At 35.7% G+C, this 20,837-nt stretch overlaps 1 protein-coding gene across 2 annotated transcripts in view; it reads right to left on the minus strand.

Moving 5' to 3' along the window:
• The window catches only part of DMD (dystrophin), a gene marked incomplete at both ends in the record, with an annotated part of 2,101,015 nt that overhangs the window by 757,031 nt on the left and 1,323,147 nt on the right, over positions 1-20,837 (minus strand). For both annotated transcript variants that reach the window (XM_080719244.1, XM_080719243.1), the window contains 2 exons: positions 6,257-6,365; positions 17,263-17,364. In XM_080719244.1, the coding sequence (XP_080575370.1) occupies positions 6,257-6,365; positions 17,263-17,364 (211 nt within the window). The remainder of the gene's footprint in view (positions 1-6,256; positions 6,366-17,262; positions 17,365-20,837) is intronic.

Here is a 20,837-nt window from a genome sequence, read left to right on the forward strand (position 1 = left end):
ATACTGATTTAGGTTCAACTAGAAGTAGACCTTGACACAAAGATTTAGGTGTAAGTAATTTAATTGGGAGATGACCTTGGAAAGTCATACCAGAGGAGAAATTAATAGAATGAGAAATAAGCTTATTCAGGACATGATAATAAGCCAATTATCACAGGAGGTGACTGTTGCTCAATCCAGCAGAGACCTTTGGTGTGGAACATACCACAAAGGTGTCCTTCCCAATAGAAGGAAGAAGATGGGATTTTTATCCACTAACTTCTATTGGTAATTAAGTGCTATTCCAATGGTGTTTTCTCCACAATACTCCCAGACTATTCTATAAGTAAGTGAACTTCTCCTGTGGTCAGAGAAAGCACTTTAAGCAGTTATAGGTCTTTTGTTCTTGGAAGTATCAGGTTTACAGGAAGGCTAAGTGTTAGGGGATATGGGTTGGGTACTAAGAGCCAAATTTAATCTACCCACACTGTTTCTGCACATGAACTGAGCCATGCCTTTTTACTGATGTATCCTCTATGGTATGGCTGCTTTTAGTGCCCGGTGATAGAGTTGATCACATGACCCATAATATTGAAAATATTTTATATTTTGTCCTTTACAGAAAGAGTGTATTAATCCCTCACCTAGTTGGTAGCACAACCACAACTGAGATTAGAATGTAAGGTTCTTGATTCTCTAATGCTGTAGTTCTCTACTTACCCTTTGGAGACTTGCTCTTTCCAAAATTAATTACAGAATGAGGTGTTTTTAGCAGTGTTTAATCAAGTAGAAGCCTCTATTAATCAGCAATTATATATGCCTTTATACAATGGTCAATTTATTTCATAGCTATTACTCTGAGACATTTGAATCACTGATTTGGAGTATTCACATAAGCATGTTCCACATTCAGTTTTGATAAAAAAAATCTAACTGTGGTAGTGTTATAACATGAGTGTTCTTGGGCTCAGCAGCTTGTGGATAAGAAAGGATTCACACTGACATTTACAACCAGATTTGTTGGCTCTTTGCCTCCATCTGCCATGCAGGCCTTCAGACCCATGCAGAGTCCTGCCTGGCTAAATGTTTTCTCATTTTTCTAGAGAAACTTCATAGAAGAAGCATGGCTATTTTCTCCATAGCTCTCTGCTGAGCAAATACTTCCTAGTTCATGTGCTCTCCACTTCCAATCTACAATGTTCTTAGCAGGAATGGAAATGGGAGTAAAGGTGCTGAAATAACAATGTGTTCTCTATGACACTTACAGCACTGGCTCTTACTGAAATCCCTTTCAGTCACATGCAGCAGTAGGGATGAACTCTTTTTCCACTCATCATAAGTCTATGGCAGTAGTTTTCAAAGTTTTGTCTAGGGATCAGCAGCAGTAGTATCACCTGGGAACTTTTTTAATGGTGTATTGTTATTATACATTTTAAAGGGGTAGAAGATGGTAGGGCATACATGCACACATCACTCATTTAGCCTTTCCCCAGCTCCCACCCCATTTCCTCCTCCCTTTGTCCTCTCATGCACCTGGGGACTCTTTAGAGATACAAATTTCACCCCAGACTTGCTGAATAAGAGAGGCTGAGGTTAAAGCCCCTTGACTTGTGCTTTAATTAGAAGTGGGTGGTTTAGCTGTGCGTGGTGGCATAAGCTTGTAATCCAAGCATTCAGGAGGCTGAGACAAGAGGATCGTGGTTCACGGACAGTCTCAGCTACTATTTAGTGAAGTCCTTTGCAACTCAGTGAGACTATGTTTCAAAATAAAGAATAAAAAATAGGGCTGGGGGTATAGCTCAGAAGTAGAATGCCCTTGGGTTCCATCCCCAGTACCACAAATAAATAAATAAATTAATTAATTAATTAAAAAGAAGTGGGTACTTTAAATGCATGGCAAAGTTTAAGAACCACTGACATAGGACACTGGATGCAGATCAACACTTTTGCGTCCACTTATCCCTCTTTCCCATGTAATGGTTTATGTATATAAAAATGGCTACCATAAAGCCTCCTATCCCAACCTGCATGCCCTTTACAATAACATTGCAGTTCTTCCTTTTAGAAGATAAAGTCATTGCCCCTTTCTGGAATCCGGGTTGGCTTTTCAACTTGCTCTGACCATCAGAATGTAGAAGAAGTGCTGCTGTACAAATTTCAAAGTCTAAGTATCAAGAGGTCTTATAGCTTCCATTTTCTTCCTCTTGGAAGATAGTCCTGAGAACATCATTTCAAAAAGCCCTCCTTTTCCCTACTGAAGAATGAGAGGGCTAATGAACTGAGTTTCTCCAACCAACAGCTGTCAGCTATCTGAGTGAGACCACTTTGGACCATTTAACTTATATTGTCAGATAACTGCCTTCACTTGGATAACAGTAAGCAGGACCATCAGAATAGCTCATCCATTAATCACAGTGCAAAATGTAAACCTATGGAATCACGAGCGACCAAATATCTATTGTTTTATTCTATTAAGTTTTGGGGTGTTAAAGTGTTTTATGCAACAAGAGCTAACTAATACAACTAGGTATCCAAGGAACAACAACGACAGAATTTTGTTTCTAGCATGCTCTGCAAATTCAACCAATTCATACAGCACTGCATCACATTATAAAACTTAAGTAAATAGCCACAAGGGAGCCTGTCATAGTAGTTTTTAAGAGCCACTTTGGGCCTCAGTTTCCATACATATAAAAGAAAAATATTCAACCAGATGCTAATTTCAATGATTATTCCAAGTTTAAGGTTTCTACATTTCTAAGAAATTCATAGTAAACTGAATTTTTCTAATCCTTAAGTAGAAAAGACACAGAAATATATATCACTTTTACTCCCCATATATCCAAGAGTGAGTTAAATTATATTAACTATTGGCCACCTGCCTCTGTATCTGAAATTTCCATTAGGTTCTTGGACAGAGAGATAGTGCAAGGCACAGCAACAAAACAAAACAAAACACAGGCTTTGGAAGCTGGACACATTTGGATTGGAATCCTGGCTTTTTTTCTTTCAAGCTGTGTGGCCTTAATCTAGCTATTTCCCTTCTAAACCTTAGGTTTTTGTTTTTTTTTTTACCTTTAAAGAAGTTGTGGACAGCCATATGTACTTTGCAATTATCTCAAGGATAAAGACATAAATGCAAAGATGCTATGCATGCAAATAGTAGAACAATGAAATAACATATTTTGATGAAGTAGGAAATCTATTGCATTATGATATAGTACATGAAATAATCAAAAAGCATCAGAACCATATTGCAAATTACATTTTACATTACATTTATTTTGGATTTACTTCATTTGAGTGACAAAACCAGGAATCTAAACAATTCTTAACCACTGCATGAAAGAAAAAAAAGGCTTATTGGAATAAAAGCAGCTCTGGATCTAACTGACTCCCTGTTGATTCATTTCAATCAACACTTGTGTGTTTAACATTTTGACTTTATGCCCAGCTCTGTGTCAATTTGCTGCAGGGACTGAAAAGCCTCTGTTTTTGAGAAAATTTCTCAGTTCTCTGGCTCTGGCCACAACTCCACCAGCTATCACCAATAGCTTGGAGCTGAGAACATCCACAGTCTTTCCCTCCTAACAGGGAGGGAGAAAGGCAAGAGGCCACAGGGGGAGATGAGGCCCTTACTGGGGGAGAAGGAAGTACAGGCAGACCCCTGAAAGACTCCCTTACTGCTTCGCTGACCTTTGCCTCACACGCTGCTAGTGCTGTATTGGACTCTTTGATTTTCCTCCATATTGCTCCTAATGCTAATGTCTTTCCTTTGGCTCTTCTCTCCCTGCCTGGACTCTCTTCCTACAGATAGATATACACATGGCTCACTGCATCACATCAGCTTCCTGATATTCTCAAATGTTCTCTTATTACAATAACTTGCCTGCCCATATTTAGAGAATAATGTCCTTATTCCAGCTCTTTCCCTCTCACCCTGATTGTGTGACACCGATCTGTAGATTACATTCTGTAGCACCTATAATTGAGGTAATTATATATTTTTCTTTTATTAGTTTATTATCTTTCTCTTTCAACTAGAATGTTTCATAAGAGGAGGGATTTTTAATCTATGCTGTATTCTCAGTACCTAGTCTAAAGTTATTTCTGGTACTGGGGATTTAACTTAGGGGAATTCTACTTTTTTTTTTTTGAGGTACTGGGAATGGAACCCAGGGGCATTCTACCTCTGAACGTCATCCCCCAGTCCTATTTTTTATTCTTTGTTTTTGAAACAGGGTCTCACTGAGTTGCAAAGGGCTTCACTAAGTAGTAGCTGAGGCTAGTCTCAAACCTGTGATTCTCTTGTCTCAGCCTCCTGAGCACTGATATTACAGGTGTGCGCAACCATGCCTGGCTTTCCATAAATATTCGAGGGGATGAATTGTATATGTTGTTGAGAATAAAAACTGGAATTCTGAATGTATGTTACACTAGAAACACGCAACTGTACTTAGAGACATGTGTCAAAAGATTTTTGTGCTCCAGTTTTAAACCTTCCTACTCTGTGTAGAGTGGCTTAAATGGGGTCATAAACCCCTAAGTTCAGAATTCAACAAGCTTAAAAAAATAACTGAAATAAACTCTTTGTATGGTTAGAGCTGAACATATAACAACTAGAAAACAAACACCAATAAATGATCATATTCAGACAAACTGTGCACATGTGCTGAGAGAACCAAAAATTACAGCTCATAAAAAGAAATAAACCTGCCATAATTAGTTGAATATAAACCCTGATATAGCAATTTCAGTATCCCAGGTTGACAAAAAAACATAATGCTTGCACATCTTTTTCAAGTCTCCAATGTCATTAAATAGAAGTCTGATGACTGCTCAGAAACCCCAGGGGACAGATGAGATGCACTGTCCCTGGACTGCCTGGCCTCCTTTAATCCAAGCACTATTTATGCCTCCTATTGAATTATGATTGTGCCGCCCTGGCTGCAATTTTTTTCAGTTAAGTATATTGCTACTTGATACAAAATAAAAATCGGTTTCACCTGAAGAACCAGTCACTGCACTTTAATACTTCAATTATTTGGTCTTTGAAAAGTAGACAAGGCAAAACAACAACAGAGCACCCACAGATAGTTTTCAGTTGTGCCTATAGAATCAATACAGCAAAGTTGACTGTTCTCTTGCAAGTTAAAGCCAGCATTGAGATTGCCATGAGATTTTATGCATACCTTCTATCAACAATTAAATATGAAATGAAAGAAAATGGGATAAAAATGTGTAGTAAAAACAAAAGTTTTGGCTAAATGAAACTTTTTCACTTGAGTCAGCTTGTAGTAGTCACAATTCATTTTTGTTGTTGTTTTGATTTTTTGTGGGTCTGGGGATGGATCCCAGAGGCATTCGACCTCTGATCGACATCCCCAGTGCTATTTTTTATTCTTTGTTTTGAAACAGGGTCTAAGTTGCTGAGGCTGTCCGCAAACTGCGATCCTCTGGTCTCAGCCTCCCGAATGCTGGGATTACAAGTGTGTGCCACCACGCCCGGCTCATTTTTTTTTTCTTAAAGCCAAAAATGGAAGGGCTCTTAAAGGGATTTCAAATGGGATAGTGAGGTACTAGGAAGACTGTGGGCTTCTTTCTGTGATTTCTATAAATATACTCGAAGAATATTACCTAAATGATATAGAATTCAATGAGATGGAATTCTTATTTATTTAGTTTTAGTTGATACTCTGGTACTTCATATTGATCAGACAATATATCCAACTCTTGAATGCTACAAATACTGGTTATTAACTCTTTTCCTTACTATACTACAAATATTGGTTACTTACTGTTTTCCTTACTAGGAATTGCCTTTAGCTCCAGAAAAATGTACTTGTTAAGTTCTCCTTATACTTTTAAGGGGCATCCTATGAGCAGTGGCTGGCTGGATCAACAATCAAAAGGCGAGGCCCTCTCTGTGAAATTCAGGACACCCCGGCAAAACAGCCCAGATTTGGGGATCCGGTGGAACCAGCTCAGAGTCTGTTGAAGTCAAATACCATCTCAACCTCTCCTACTCTCTCCTGCCTTTCTCTCTTCTTTTTAATTGTATCTTCAGAAAATACTGGTCAATAAGCCTTGGCTATGCAACAGTTTAAGTCAATTTCCAAAGAATCCATTTTAAGACATCTTGCACGGAAAGTAACACAAAGACTTGTCTTTATTGTCAGAATCAGAAATAAATGAGCCCTTCCTTTCAGAGATCACCTTGTAGTACTGCTTTTGAGCAAAAGTTAAAAGCAAAAGAGAATGGGCACAGTGTACTTACAGGTTCCGATGGTGGTTGGTTCGCCAGCCACAGCAGGCTGCTTTGCCCTCAGATCTTGAAGGAAATGGTTTACCGCCTTCCACTGGGAGCTCAAGTCTTCCAACTTCCTCTTTAATAGAAAAGCACAAGTGTGTCACTTATTTAATTAACGCCTAAATGATAACTTAATTTATGAAGTCATTAATTCATTTTGTGGATATATTATCGAGTTTCTATTTTATTTTAATTCTAAATTAACTTTCTAAGTAGATTTTCTTTCAATAAAATTATAATTATTTTAGCCAACTATCCTACAAATATTTATCGATTGCTGCATAGGGAGTTTTCCTCCAGGCACAATTTCATTTAAAAAAAAAAAAGTAGAGTATAAGCATTAGTGAAAACAAAACAAAAACAGTACCTCTTAGCGCTTGGCTTGACTCTTTTTAAATAGTGTCTTTTGTGGATGTGTCCTGGAATTATCTAGAGGACAGTAAAAAAAAAAAAAGTCCTAATGCCCTAAGTCAAATATATTAGGATTATTTTGGAGGGAGAGGCTTTGGTGGACATGGGGTTATACACCCCAGAGACCCCGTTTGAGGGAAGACTCTTGCCCAGATGGTAGAAATAATGTAAGTAAACATCCTTCAGCTGTGAGTCCCTTCAGAAACTGGCTCAACTACAGATAGCTGTGCCCTGCAAAGTCATGCCCCAGCCTCATTTAATGACTGAGTAAGGTGAGGGTATAAAAATGGACCAATCTGGCTCAAAGCAGAGAAATATGAAAGGCTATTTCAGCTGCAGAGCTCCCTGTAGAGTCAGCAGCTCTGTATATGGCCAGTGGTGTGCTGGTATATGTTTAACAACTGGCTCTTTGGTAGGCGGGCACCTTGATTTTAGTGCTTGCCAGTTTCTGTGGAGTAAATACTCCTCTCTAAGGCCAATTTTAAATTACTAAGATAATGTCAAGTAATGCACAAAATGTCTGAAAATGTAACAGTGTCTCCTTAGCTAACACAGCTGGCTCTGGCACACCACTGGTCTGCCAAAAGATTTGTTATGGCCACTAGAATGTGAGCAGAAGTGATATCAGGCTGTCAGTTCCGGTCTGAGGCTTTAAAAACGAGTGAAGTTTCTAGGCCCTTTTTACTCTTTTTATTTAATGGAAACCAAAGACTCCTAGAGCAGAGCTTATTAAGATATAGGGAGAGAATTAAGTACTACTTCCCTAGAGCAGTGGTTCCCATACTTGGGGATCAAGACAATCACCTAGTAGTCTTGTTAAAACACTGATGGCTTGGCATTCTGGATTCAGTAAGGGATTCAGTGAGGCCTCCAATTTGACATTTGCAGCAGTTTTCCAGGTCATGCTGAAGCTTAAGTTTTCCATTATACCCAATGAGTTACCTAAGTATCTACAATGTACTGGCTATGTAGCATCCTTGTAAAAATACAACATTAGGTCTTCAGATCGTTTGAGGTAGAACTTAATTCTCTTGGGATACTCTAGTTGAAAAAAGTGGCCAAAGGAATGGCAGAACAAAAAGATGGGCAAAACCTAGATTTCTGAATTAACAAAGTCAGGAATGCTGCTTGGCCAGGAACAAATACACTGGAATGTCATATTAGCAAGAAAAATACTCCTATGTGTTAAGCCACTAGAGTTTCCAGTTGGTTACAACTAGCAAACCTTACTAATACAGTATAATCCTCTTGAGAAATGTTGCCAGTGTATAATAAGCATTAATAGCATTTTTTTGTGGTGGTACTGGGGTTCCTGGAAACCCTTCTACCTCTGGGCTACACTCCCAGACCTATTTTATACTTTTTAAATTTGGAAACAGGGACTCTTAAGCCAGCCCAGCTGGCTTCGAACCTGCGAGATCCTCCTGTCTCTGCCTCCCAAGCACGGGGATTACAAGCATGCGCCACCACGCCCGGCATTAATAGCATTTTTATATAGCTGTAAGTTCTTATGCTTATGTTATAGAGAATACAAATCTTTTTACTGACACTGCATTTGGTTACAATAAATACTTAAACAGACATTGCATTTCTAGTCTGAAGCATCAGAGTTGAAAGATCCAGAATTTGCAAACAATTTAAAGAGGTGTTAAGTAAATAGGAAAGGTAATTTTCCCAGTCTAACAACTGGAATGTTTTATATGCATGCGATGGTTTGGTGATAATCATTAATCAAATGCCAATCATTTCAATGAAAATATTTATTCATTAAAAAATAAGTGATCAGCTGGTCCTCTGGGCTTGTTACTGTATCAGTTACTGAGAGTGTAAAATGACGAAAAGCTCTAAGCATTCACAACCTTGTGGAGAAAATGGACATTTGGCAGAGATTTTGGAGAACGATGATGATTCCAACAAGACACTAGGTAAACAGCTTAATGCAGCCTAAAAAGATCAATAGATGGCCTACAGAGCTAACATATGAACTGGTCTTGAGAGATGAGAAGGGATTGTTCAGAAATGTGACTTTTGAGTGCCAGGTGGATGGAGATATTTAAAGCAGAAGTGTTATGTGATAAGAGTTGTGTTTCTCAGTGTGAAGTCTTTATCAGAAGGGATCAGAGATGTAGGTTGTAGTAAGAGGAGTGAGAAGTGGTCTGATCCTGACCAAAGATTTAGTTCAGGTAGACAAAAGACAAAGAGGGACGTGTGTGTGTGTGTGTGTGTGTGTGTGTGTGTGTGTGTGTATGTGTGTGTGTGTGTGATTTTGAACTTGTAATTGTGCCAGTGAAGGGAAATTTTCTAAAATGTGCTTGTTCAAGGCTACCTTTACAGTGTGTGTTTTCCCAGTTAGATTACTCAACCTTTCAGAGGCAGGGACCGAGTTTTCTATTCCTTGTGTGGTGTTCTCTTTGTACTGAATATAGTGACTCCTAATAATAGGTGTTTTGTTAATAGTTATGAGTTAAATCCAATTAAATAAAAATGTCTACTTGAATAAAAGAAGACTTGAGTCTTCCTCACCCCAACTTAACTACATTGTAAATTAAATAGCATAGCTGAATTTTTTTGGTAGAATACTTAAAGGATCCCAAGTAAATTTTCCAGGTACATAACCATATTACTAAATTTATAATCCCTGAATCAAGCTGTATCTGAAAAATTAATGTGCTAGATTAGAGCCACAGAATCAGATTCCTACAGTTACTAGATGACAACTAAAAAAAAAAGACTTGTTTAAACTAAAGCAGAGAGCTACTATAACTTCAGTGACAACAGGTTATTACCAGCTGAAACATGAGCATACGTTAATAAGCCAAAATGAGAGGGAATGGGGCTGGAATTGGGGAAGGGGTGAGTGATGTGTGCATGTATGCCTCTACCATCTTGTGCTGCATTAAGATGTATGACAACAATGCACAAATACAAAAACCAAAATGAACCAACAACAACCCTACTGATCATTTTCTCATATCAGTGTATGCTAGAGTAATTTTATTTGGCTACAAGTAAACGGCACAAAGAAATTCAAGAAAGCTTTTTGCTCCATTTGAGGAACTGAGACCAAAATGGGTATATATGAGAAGGAAATGGTTAATTGAATTTGATGGATGCATGCTACAGAGAAATATGCAATAGTTGACATCAACAAAAAAGGTGTACAGAGAGCAAACATAAGAATCATACTATAGTATAGTTTTATAAGTTTAGAATATACCTATAAATAAAGTTGCATGTTTTATAAGAAAAAGCAGAAAAGAAAATAGTAATAGAATAGAATAGAAAATGGTAACATTTTAGGAATTCTGTTAACTGCTTGTTAAATACAATCATTCAAATTAACTTATTTAAATCTAAAATGAAACTATAAAAAACAAAGGTAATAAATACTAAAAAATACTACCTAATTTAATTATCATTTATATCTTTAAGGTTATTTATGTCTAATGTGTCTGATGTTATATTAAATTATAGCTTTGAATTTTTCACACAGAATACATATTATTTGATATTAATTATCATATCAATAAATAAAATTATTTTATTTCTTAAAAAATTTATCCCAATGACAAATGACCCAATAGCAAATATAAAATGTCTTTTATTAATTTGGAAAACTATCACTGGAGAACATGACACATGGAGAATGTATTTCATTGCTGACACCAGAGCCTAAAGAGGAAGAATTAAATATTGTAAAAGGCTAGAGGATAATATACTTGGTCTTTTGGGTCCTCTGTGATATTTCAGTAACTTTGCAAGGACAAAATGTTAAGAGCAACTGACTAAAATCAATCATGCTGATAACAGAAAGTAATAATAGATAATAGGAGATGATAAACATAAAAGCTTATCATTGTCATTTAAGGAAGAGATGACAATTCAACATATGTTGAACTTTCATCATGCATCATTTATCTTAGAGGAAAAAGAGAGATTAGAGTTTGCTCTTCTGACCACCAACATGGGTTCTATTTTCTTCTAATAGTGTAAACAACTCACTAAATTGAGATTGATGTGAATATTAAAAAATATGTATTTATCTTACAGCATGGATTCTAATAGCAAATTAATTACTTCTTGTGGGCCTCAAATGAAGAAAGAATCATTTTGACCTTCAACATGTTCCAAGTACATACCTGTGTAACCAAACAGGACAACTGATGCTATAATGATACTTCTGAAAATTAATAAATTTTCAATTACATTTTGATTTAGATCAGAAGTCTTGGATTTCAGTCCCAATTCATTGGTACTGCTTGTTTGATCCTTGGAAAATCAGATAGGTCACTCAGATTTATCATCCTTGAAAAGTGAATATAATTCTACCACCTAACTCATAGCTTTGTTGAAGAAACTAAATGAGATGTTTTATGTGAAAAGAACTCTGTGAACTGTAAAGTACTATAAAATTGTTGGTTAGATATTATGCACAACTTAATGAAGCAAAACAGAAGATAGTCAATAAATTTTTTTCATTAAAATAGTTACAATAAAATATATCAGTGCTTAAAGAACTAGGTTTTGGTTTTCTGGAAAAATAACATGTATATGCATTTGATTTTCCTTTCATTAATAAATTCTGAGCCGGGCGTGGTGGCGCACGCTTGTAATCCCCGCGCTTGGGAGGCAGAGACAGGAGGATCGCGCAGGTTCGAAGCCAGCCGCGCTGGTTTAGGAGACCCTGTTTCCAAAAATAAAATAGGTCTGGGAGTGTAGCCCGGAGATAGACGGGCTTCCAGGAACCCCAGTACCACCAAAAAAAAATAAATAAATAAAAAAATAAATAAATTCTGAATAGCCTATCCATTTATTAAAATATTATCTTGACCACTTATTTTCAGATGGGTAAATGAAAGGTTACTGTAATTTTAAGTGTAGAGGTAGATTTTAAAAAATTAAGTAGCACCCCCAATCTCCCATAAAGATATGAGAATATTGCAAAGAATCAAAAGTACAATACATTCAGGATTGTATAATCCACATTTTTCATAATTATTACCAAATGAGATCACTAATGAAGTGCTATATTTTCTGAGTTGGTTCATCATGAAAACATTTTGCAACTGCAGGAATTAGGTGTACTCTATAAGTTAAAATTGGTTATATATTATGCACTTTTTGTTTTGTTTTGTTTCATTTTGCTTTTTGCTTCTCTGGCATTTGCCCATGTTTCCTGTTTTCTCATCTTTTCTATGAGGCTGTAAAATTCTTTTAGGTAGCAAAAAGTATTTGGCTGCAGTAACCAGTGCAATGTTCTTCATAGAATAAACTTTAAGCAATACTCAATAAAAGTTTGTAAATGTAATACTTTGCTATACATGTTAGTAATTTATAAGCAAATTCAAGGAAGACAAATACGTGTTTGAATTTCAACTTCTTTAAATATAAAGTCAGTGCAATAATAGTTATGTCCTATTCTTGACTAGATTTCCAGAATTTTAAAACTTTGAATGGGCTACCTACATTGCAGTCTCTACACTTTGCTCAGATAAGTACTAAAATCAGCAGAGTAGATTCACATTTATCTCAAAGGGAGAAACAGAATTCTTTTTTTTTTTTTTGGTGGTACTGGGGTTCCTGGAAGCCCTTCTACCTCCGGGCTACACTCCCAGACCTATTTTTACATTTTTATTTTGGAAGCAGGGTCTCCTAAGCCAGCGCGCGTGGCTGGCTTCGAACCTGTGCGATCCTCCTGTCTCTGCCTCCCAAGCGCGGGGATTACAAGCGTGCGCCACCACGCCCGGCAGAAAAAGAATTTTTAAATGGTAAACTGAGTTTCATTATAGTTGAAATTTTACAGTTCATCATTAATTTATTTGTATATATTTTTGTCTGAAAATAGTAAATATTAAGGCAACTATAATAGAGGATGTGGAATTTGTTGAAAACTGAAACAAAGTATACAATAAGGTGGTTTCTAAATATAGATTTCATTTCGTATTTTAAAAATAGAATATAGTTTTAAAGTTTATTGGAATCTGAGATTTTAAAAAATTAAAATCGTGTATCTTTCTCTATGTCAGTATTTGGTATACAGTTAATATCTATTAAATAAATAAATCATCTATGGCTATATACAGACATGCGTGTGAACATTTTACTTGAAAAATCCATCTCTATATCTATCACTATAAATGCATTTAAGACAAGCAAGAGTCAGGGGTAAAATTTAAATCTTTAAAATGCTTGCCTACTTCTAATATGAGCTACTGAATAAGGCTAAGTTGATATTCTTCACCCAAATATTATCTCAGAAAAAGTTAACTCAGAGTCTTTTTAATATCTTCAGTGTTTCAATGGCTTTATTTTTAACAATAAAGTTGTATATAGGCCTGAAATCTCAAGAGCTGTGAGTTTAGAAGGCTATTAGTATTTTGACAGAATTTGATTAAACCACAAAGGTGAGAAAAATGATAAACCATTAGCAATTATTCCTTGTGTCTGATCTCATCTTAACCAGTAGTAAAAGTAATTTCACATATGCCTTTCAAAGATCATTTAAGAAAGAGAAACTATAGATGAGGAAGTAATGCGACCTGAGGAGGATGGAAGGAGGAGTCGGGAAATTCCCTAATGTACATGACGTACATTCACAAACATATCAAAGTCAATCACTAAACTAAACATGAAAAGGAGGGAGATGGGAGGAAATGGGATGGGAATTGGGTAAGGGCTAATTGGGTGATGTGTGCATGTACACCTCTACCATCTTGTATCCCATTAAGATGTATGAGTGCATTGTACCAATAAAAAATTAAAAAGATCATTTAAAACATTGAACAAATAAGTTAATTATAAAGATAAAAATAATTATTTAAGAAAAAATGAAAAGATCGGCTTTTCTAATATTTTGCAAATGAATATTAAGGTTTTGGGTAGAAATTCCAGTGACAGTAACTGAGAATGTGAAAGTTGCTAGCTAGGCTATGATGGACCTAACTGAATAACAACAAAATTTAGAATAAACTAGAGACAAGAGACAAGGCCATTTCATGAACATATTTGGAACAATACAAGGATGAAGCCACTCTGCTCTCACAGAAATGACTGATATGAGGTGCTGATATGAAGTCTCTTTTAGTAGTGACATAGTGTAGCCCTGTTTAATCCTTTCACTTCCTACATGAAACTTAAGATACTTCATTACCGTTTTGACTCTGTTCCTTGACAGCATCTCATCCAGACATAGCTTCTACTTCCCTAAATCCTCCCTAGAATCCCTTAGCCAAGTAAAGCTTTAGCAAATTTTAGAAAGTTTATCTAACTTATACAATCAATTTTCAATAATTTTTAAGTTAAAGCAAAAGAAAAAGTTAAATAGAAGTGCCCATGCGTATGTGTATAGGTGGGAAAGGAAGTAAAAGAGAGGGAGAAAAAAAGAAAGAAAAAAGCAAAACAAAGATTTATAGTTCTTCAATCAAGCTATTCTTCAATTATTCTATTAATTGAGTATCAAAAATGTACTACTGATTTATGTCATGAGTAGAACTCTTATTTTTTTTTTTTACTTTTAACAGAAAATCCTTAAGAGTAAATAAGGAAAATGTTGATTAGTCAAGAATGAAAAAATAAAGAAAGCAAAAAATGTAGCATCTTTGAAAATTAAAGAAATCCTGGAGAAGTTGATGAAGCCAAGAAAAAAAAATGGAAGTAAATTAAATAGGAATGATCCAAGATCCTAGGTGAGTGTAGGAGCTGAATAGACAGGCTGGCTGATACACAACATAAAAGTGCCAATAGACAGTCAATTTCCTAAGAAAGGAGTATTTTCTGATGTGTCCTTAATTAGAATGTCTGCAAGCAGCAGGCCTACTAATTATCCACTTAAATACTGGATCTTATATACACATCGTTAGGGATTTTCATTTCCTTTTTTTAAGAATATAACTTTCTTCTTCATAAATGTATGGTTTCCAAATGTACCTGGACCTAAAACAAAAGTCAACTCTCATGAAAATATATCACAATTCCTCAGGACCATTCCTTCTATTAAGGGATAAGAAAGATCAGAGCTAAGAAAAGACATTAGAAATAGCACAATCTTAAATGTTAGATATTTGGACTGAATGTTACAAACTGCTTTGTTCATATACTATCAGAATAATAATCCTTCAGAAAAATCATCCCTAGCCTTTATAAAAGGTTTTGATCTATGCAGAGATTTAAACAACCCTCAGAGCTTTCTGACTTATGTTGTTGAGTGCCATGTTCTGAACCAAGAGGGCTTTTTTTTTTGTTTAGCCTCTAGTGTTTTATGCTACTACAAAATCTAGCTAATCTTCAAGTGTCATATCAAAAGTTGGGGGGTTGGTGATGTAGCTCAGTAGTAGAGTTCTTGCTCTTCTAGTATGTATGAGGCACCAGGTTTGATCCCAAGCACCACAAAATAATCATAATTATAATCATAAAAATGAAGTTAGTAAACAATTTCCCTATACTCCCAAATCAATTCTGCCTTCTTGTTTCTATCATTTTAATATGTTCATCCTCTGCAAACCCAAGAACAAAATGATAAAACAGGAGTGAGTTTTGACTTAAGTCCTATCTCTTTCAAAAGAGCTAAATGGAAAAGCAGGGAAGCAGGGGGTGAGAAGAGGTAAAGAAATCTGACTGCTGTAAAACTGACAAGGGATGTGAAAGAAAAGTTTTATCTCCTTGTTCTTTCTTTTATTTCGGAAATGTGATTGTCTTTTTCATCACTAAAGCAACAGTAGAAAGTAGATATTCTCAGACATATCAGATTCCAGTTTTGATCTCAAAGTTGCCCTAGATTTGATGGTGTGGGTAGAGGTGTGATGAAGTTAACACCAACTGCTTGGATTGGATCATTACACATAATATAAGCAAAATTTGTTTTGACTATTTTAAGCCAGCTTCCTTACTTCCTACTTTTCTTCCTTCCTTTGTACAAAGGTACATAGTAAAGAAAAATTCAATTAATGTCTGTAATCTCTAATAGTAGATGCTAAACCCTGGCTCATGATTATAATCACGTTGCATAACATTAGTGAGAATCAACAAAGAGTAGATAAAACGGCTCTAGGCCACAGTTCATTTACCCATTTTTTGGCTTGCATCAATGCAAGTCATTCTGGTAACCACCCTGGGGACTGTATTTATTTCCAGTAGCAGTAGAAATCCTGAGGGGTAGGGATGTAGCTCAATTGTAGAGCATTTGCCTAGCATGCACAGGACCCTGGTGTTTGATTTCTAGCACTACCAAAAGATAAAAATTAATAAAAAGCCCTGACATTTATTGCTTTCAGGATTGCCTCTAACTATCCAATATAAATATAGAACACATTGTTAGCTTATGAAAAATTATCATAACTAGCATGGAACTGGATGCAAATTCTCTTTTCTGGATTTTAGGACTGGAGACCTGAATAAATGTAATATAATCCTGAATAAATGTATGTTGATATCTATAGAGAAACCTGTGCTTTTCAGCATCTGTGTTTAGATAGTATGTTCAGGCCCAGACGTTAAATATACTTAAGGAAAAGTACCTTGTAAGTTATAGGAAAAACAAACAATTTTCTAGAAATGAAGCTTGGGCCAAGCACAAGGGAATGTAAGTAGTGACCTTAGAGCCAGAGTCTAAGTCATGGTAATGTTGTTTGCAAGGACAACCTGGTTCTGTATAATGAGGTTATTGACCTGCACTGTTTTAGAGCAGTTTTAAACATAAGAGTGAGGCTCACTAAATCTCAGCCTGTAACATTAGCTGAGAAACCAAGACTGATCAATAAACAGCCACCATTACAGGCGCTCAGGAACCTTCATCATAATGGGGCCATTATAATTTTTGTCACATGCCGTGAAGCAGGTAAGCTATAGCTAATGTCTCTTTATCAATGGACTCTCATTTGCAAATGGAAGCCATTGATTAGCTGTTTTTGGAGAACTGACCTGGCTTTCTATTTCACTCCTCAAATGAAACTTCCTGAATAATTGTGCCCTAGACTTCAAAATGCACGAAGAGAAGGGAAAGTAGTAGAAAGCGCTTGCCCAGGCTGGAATTTTACTAAAGAAAGTAGCAATTACATGACATTTCACTAAAAATTCTTGACCCAATAATGTACTGAAACCGTATGCTGGTTTTCCTTTTTCATAAGAAAGAGCAACAGAGAAAGGAAAGGTCACGGACCATATTGTGATTCTTTACAGCTGTTGGAGACAGACAGTATGATGCGGTAGCTTGATTTGAATTAAGCCAAACAATATGAAAAGCATCAAGACCTGGCAAGCAAAGCAATAAAGCCCCAAAGAATTTAATCTACCTTGAAGGTGGGACTACTTTTTTGTATTGATGGCAACACACCAGGACAGAAATGAGTCCTTTAATGCAATGACTTGTTAATAGCCTTCAGATCCCAATGTATAAATAGGATATGTTGAACAAAAAGACAGCATTGCCTGTGCTGTTGTGGTAGGGCCAATATTTCCTTGCAAGTTATTTCATTGATTATAAATAGACCACGTCAATGGCAAATGTACAACAGGGGAAGCATAACCCATTATGAGGTAATGGATATTGCTAGAGGTTGCTTCATTACCTTCACTGGCTGAGTGGCTGGTTTTTCCTTGCACAAATGCTGCCCTTTAGACAAAATCCTCTCCACATCCGGTTGTTTAGCTTGAACTGCTACTTCAGTTTCCTGGGGAAAAGAACCCATACAGTGCAGATTAACTTCACAGTTAGCAATGAAATTACTAAATTTAAATATACCCTTGGAGACTCCACATGTATTGCAGATCAATTTCTGCATGGTACAAAGGGGTTTTCTACACACACACACACACACACACACACACACACACACACACAACATGCAGCTTTTGGTGCAGAGAAAAGAAATAGAAATCTCTGTGGCATATGGTAAAGTTAAAAAATCTAAACTCTTAAATTATATCTTAGTACTATCATATAGAAACATAGACAATAAATTTCCATTTGTCAAAAAGTCCAATATATTTATATAATATATATGTATAAATACTAGTATTACCTTCATTAATCTCAATAATTCTAGTGTTTATTTTATTTTACAAACTTTGGAACTGAATTATTTTTTAAATGGAAATCAAGTCATTCTTTCCATAGCATTGTTAAAATTAAGTTTCTTTCCAAAGAATAAACACTTAAAGCACAATACCAAATCTTATTATTTATCAAGCAGTTAAATTAAATAGACCTTTTGAGAAATGATTAAATTAATTTTATTATTGTTTTTCCTTAGCCTGAAGACTGAAGCATGAAGGGAAAAAAATTCCTTTAGCTATGTGAATATAAAGTGTTTTCTACTGACTGCTGTCTAGCTCTATTGAAGACAGAACAAAAGAAATGTGCATAAATTGAAAGGAAGGAAGTGAAGTTAAATATTACAGAAGACTTTCTGGATGGAACACTTGTTAAACACTAGGCTAGAGTATCGATTAATCAATGTCAGGCGTCAGTCAGGGCCTGGGCAATCTTCCTTAGAGAGCAGCTTCTGATTAACCCGCATAGCTCTTCCTTCTCTGCTACCCTGGAGCTTCTCAGCACTGTTGTGTGTACGTGTCTTCATGTCATTGCTTCCTTTATATACTGTGTTTGTACTCTCTCTCTCTCTCTCTCTCTCTCTCTCTCTGTCTGTGGAGACAATAAGCCCATGGCCTCACATTACTATAATCCCATACTGCACAGTATGGTATCTTACAATTTATGGGTGTTCTGCACATGATCTTGAGAGATATTTGTTTCTCCAGTTCTTATAATGACTACCAGTGAGAGACAGGTTTCTTGGTCAAAAGTGTCCATAACATTAAGAATAACCCTGGGTGTTAATAAGTATGTGTGAAAATCTCAGTTCCTTTTGAATAGGAAACTTTGCTACTTTACTCTTCTTCAACTGCTGATTAAATGGGCTTACTGCCCATTCCCAGGAAAAGGTACTGTTCCTTCAAAGTGCGGTACCCAGAATGACTAACACTTTGCTAGAGGGAGAAAGAGCTCTGATCTCAGATCACACATGGGACACATCTCATTTCAAGCAATAAATTCCTAATAGGTCTGTAGCCACTATAAATTCACTCTTTAATGCTTTGTTTTAAAAATATTTTGGTATAGTAAATGCTTACATATTTCAAAATACTCTGAGAGAAAAATGAAACATATTACTCTAAAGAAGCAGAAAAAAATAATGCATCTTTGGCAAGGAAAAATTATGTAAAAAGGAAGAAGTAACCATATTTTCCACCTGTACATTCATGAGTTATCTGTGTCATAATTTCTAAGCTAAATCCATATATGATATTTAAATTACACATTTAAAATTATGTGTGCATTATACCTTTAAACCAAGTTAACTTGAAGCAATGTCACCACTATTCATTTTGTAAATGATTGTCTAAGACAAAATAAAATTTGTTTTAATTTTGTATTCACTACCAGGATTTTTCTAATGATATTCATTGATATTGATAATTATTGATAGTGAAATTTCCTAATGGTTCTTCATCAGAACCATAGATTTTTTTGTTGATGATAATATGGTTGCCATGTGTATAATGACTATTTTTTGCCTTTTTCAAACCCTTACTTTAACAAATTCCCACATCACAGATGAGAAAACAAAGCTGGGGATGGAGTTGTAGTAGTGTTGGGACTGGAGATATGAGTGTCTTGCCCACCATTCCATGGAAAGTAGGAGTACAGTTTCATTCGAATCCAAAGTTAATGCTGTTTCCACATTATACATCTTATAAAAATATCCATCATCTAACCAACCTGTTCCAAATTATAAAATTTCCAAGCATTATGTAATCTCACTTCTATAGTTTGTTCCGTAAGCATTCCCCCAAACCTCAATGCAGCAATATTCAGAGGAAAGATAATTAAATCATGATGACTCTATCTTCATCAGTGGATAGTCTAATTGATAGCTCAATAAATTGAATGTATTATTGGGTGGTAACTGTAGGCATGTGGGGTGTGGCTGGAGGAGGTGGGTCAAATGGCCATGTCCTTGGTGACTGTATCTGTCTCTGGTCCTTTTCCCTGATTGCCTCCCTCCTGCTTCCTGGCTGCCATGAGCCGAACAGCTTTCCTTCACTATGCTCTGTTACCATGATATTTCTGTCTGGTGCCAGCTGGCAATGGACTAAACCTCTGACACTGAGCCAAATAAACCTTTCCTCATCAAAGTTGTTCTTGTCGTGTATTTTGATCACAGTGACAAAAATTTAACACACTCATTTTCATGATCTCACTCTAGTTCCGTTATCATAGGATGAAAAAATGTTATAGGTTTATGTTAATAAAGGATAATCAATTTTGGCTTGCAATGTCATCTATGTTGTAGAATATTAGTAGGGATGCCATATGAATCCTGTGGCCAGACTATGTGAAATAAATCACTATGGGCCAGTAGAAGAATGGTTAATTGTAAATAAATATAAAGATCATTGTTCCTATAGTCTTATTTAAACTAATCCAGTTGCTTTGCATTATCCATTGTAACATACCACAAGTAGTCAAACTCTGTGTATGTGTGTCTGTGTATGAATTTCACCATCCCTACAGAATTATAGTCTATTAGAACAAGGGCCATATCTATCTTGTTCACTTGAAATATCCTTGGTGGGTGTTGTTACATATTAGGTGAAAAATAAAACTTGCTGAATGGGTAAATAAATATTGTTGCAATTTGAGCTTGTGGGATTTTTGCTATAGGGTATATTAATAGACATTTGTTAATACAGATATTTAAATGGCAGTGATAATTTTCCTTCCAAATAATTAGCTAGAGTTAAATACAGAATCTACTCTTCTACTTGTACATTTCTTTTTATAAAAAATTTACATCTTCAGGTTGTTGATTACAATAAATCTTTCAAAACTCACCACTTTGATGAATTAAAAGAGTTATTTTATACTGAACTAATGTTTTCATTGACTTCCTTTTAAGTAAAATTCCATTTCTTTGGTATTTTCCTTCTTTGTCAAAATATTTACATAATTTTATCTTCATCTAGGGAGCCAAGGGAAGAGTGCAAGCACAAATGTTGTAGGAAACAAATGAGTATTTTATATAACAGACACCTGAATGTGACATCTCAAGTAAGGCATGCTATAATTACTGCATTTGAA

This window comes from Muscardinus avellanarius (assembly GCF_963383645.1).
Source record: "Muscardinus avellanarius genome assembly, chromosome: X".
Lineage (NCBI taxonomy): Eukaryota > Metazoa > Chordata > Mammalia > Rodentia > Gliridae > Muscardinus > Muscardinus avellanarius.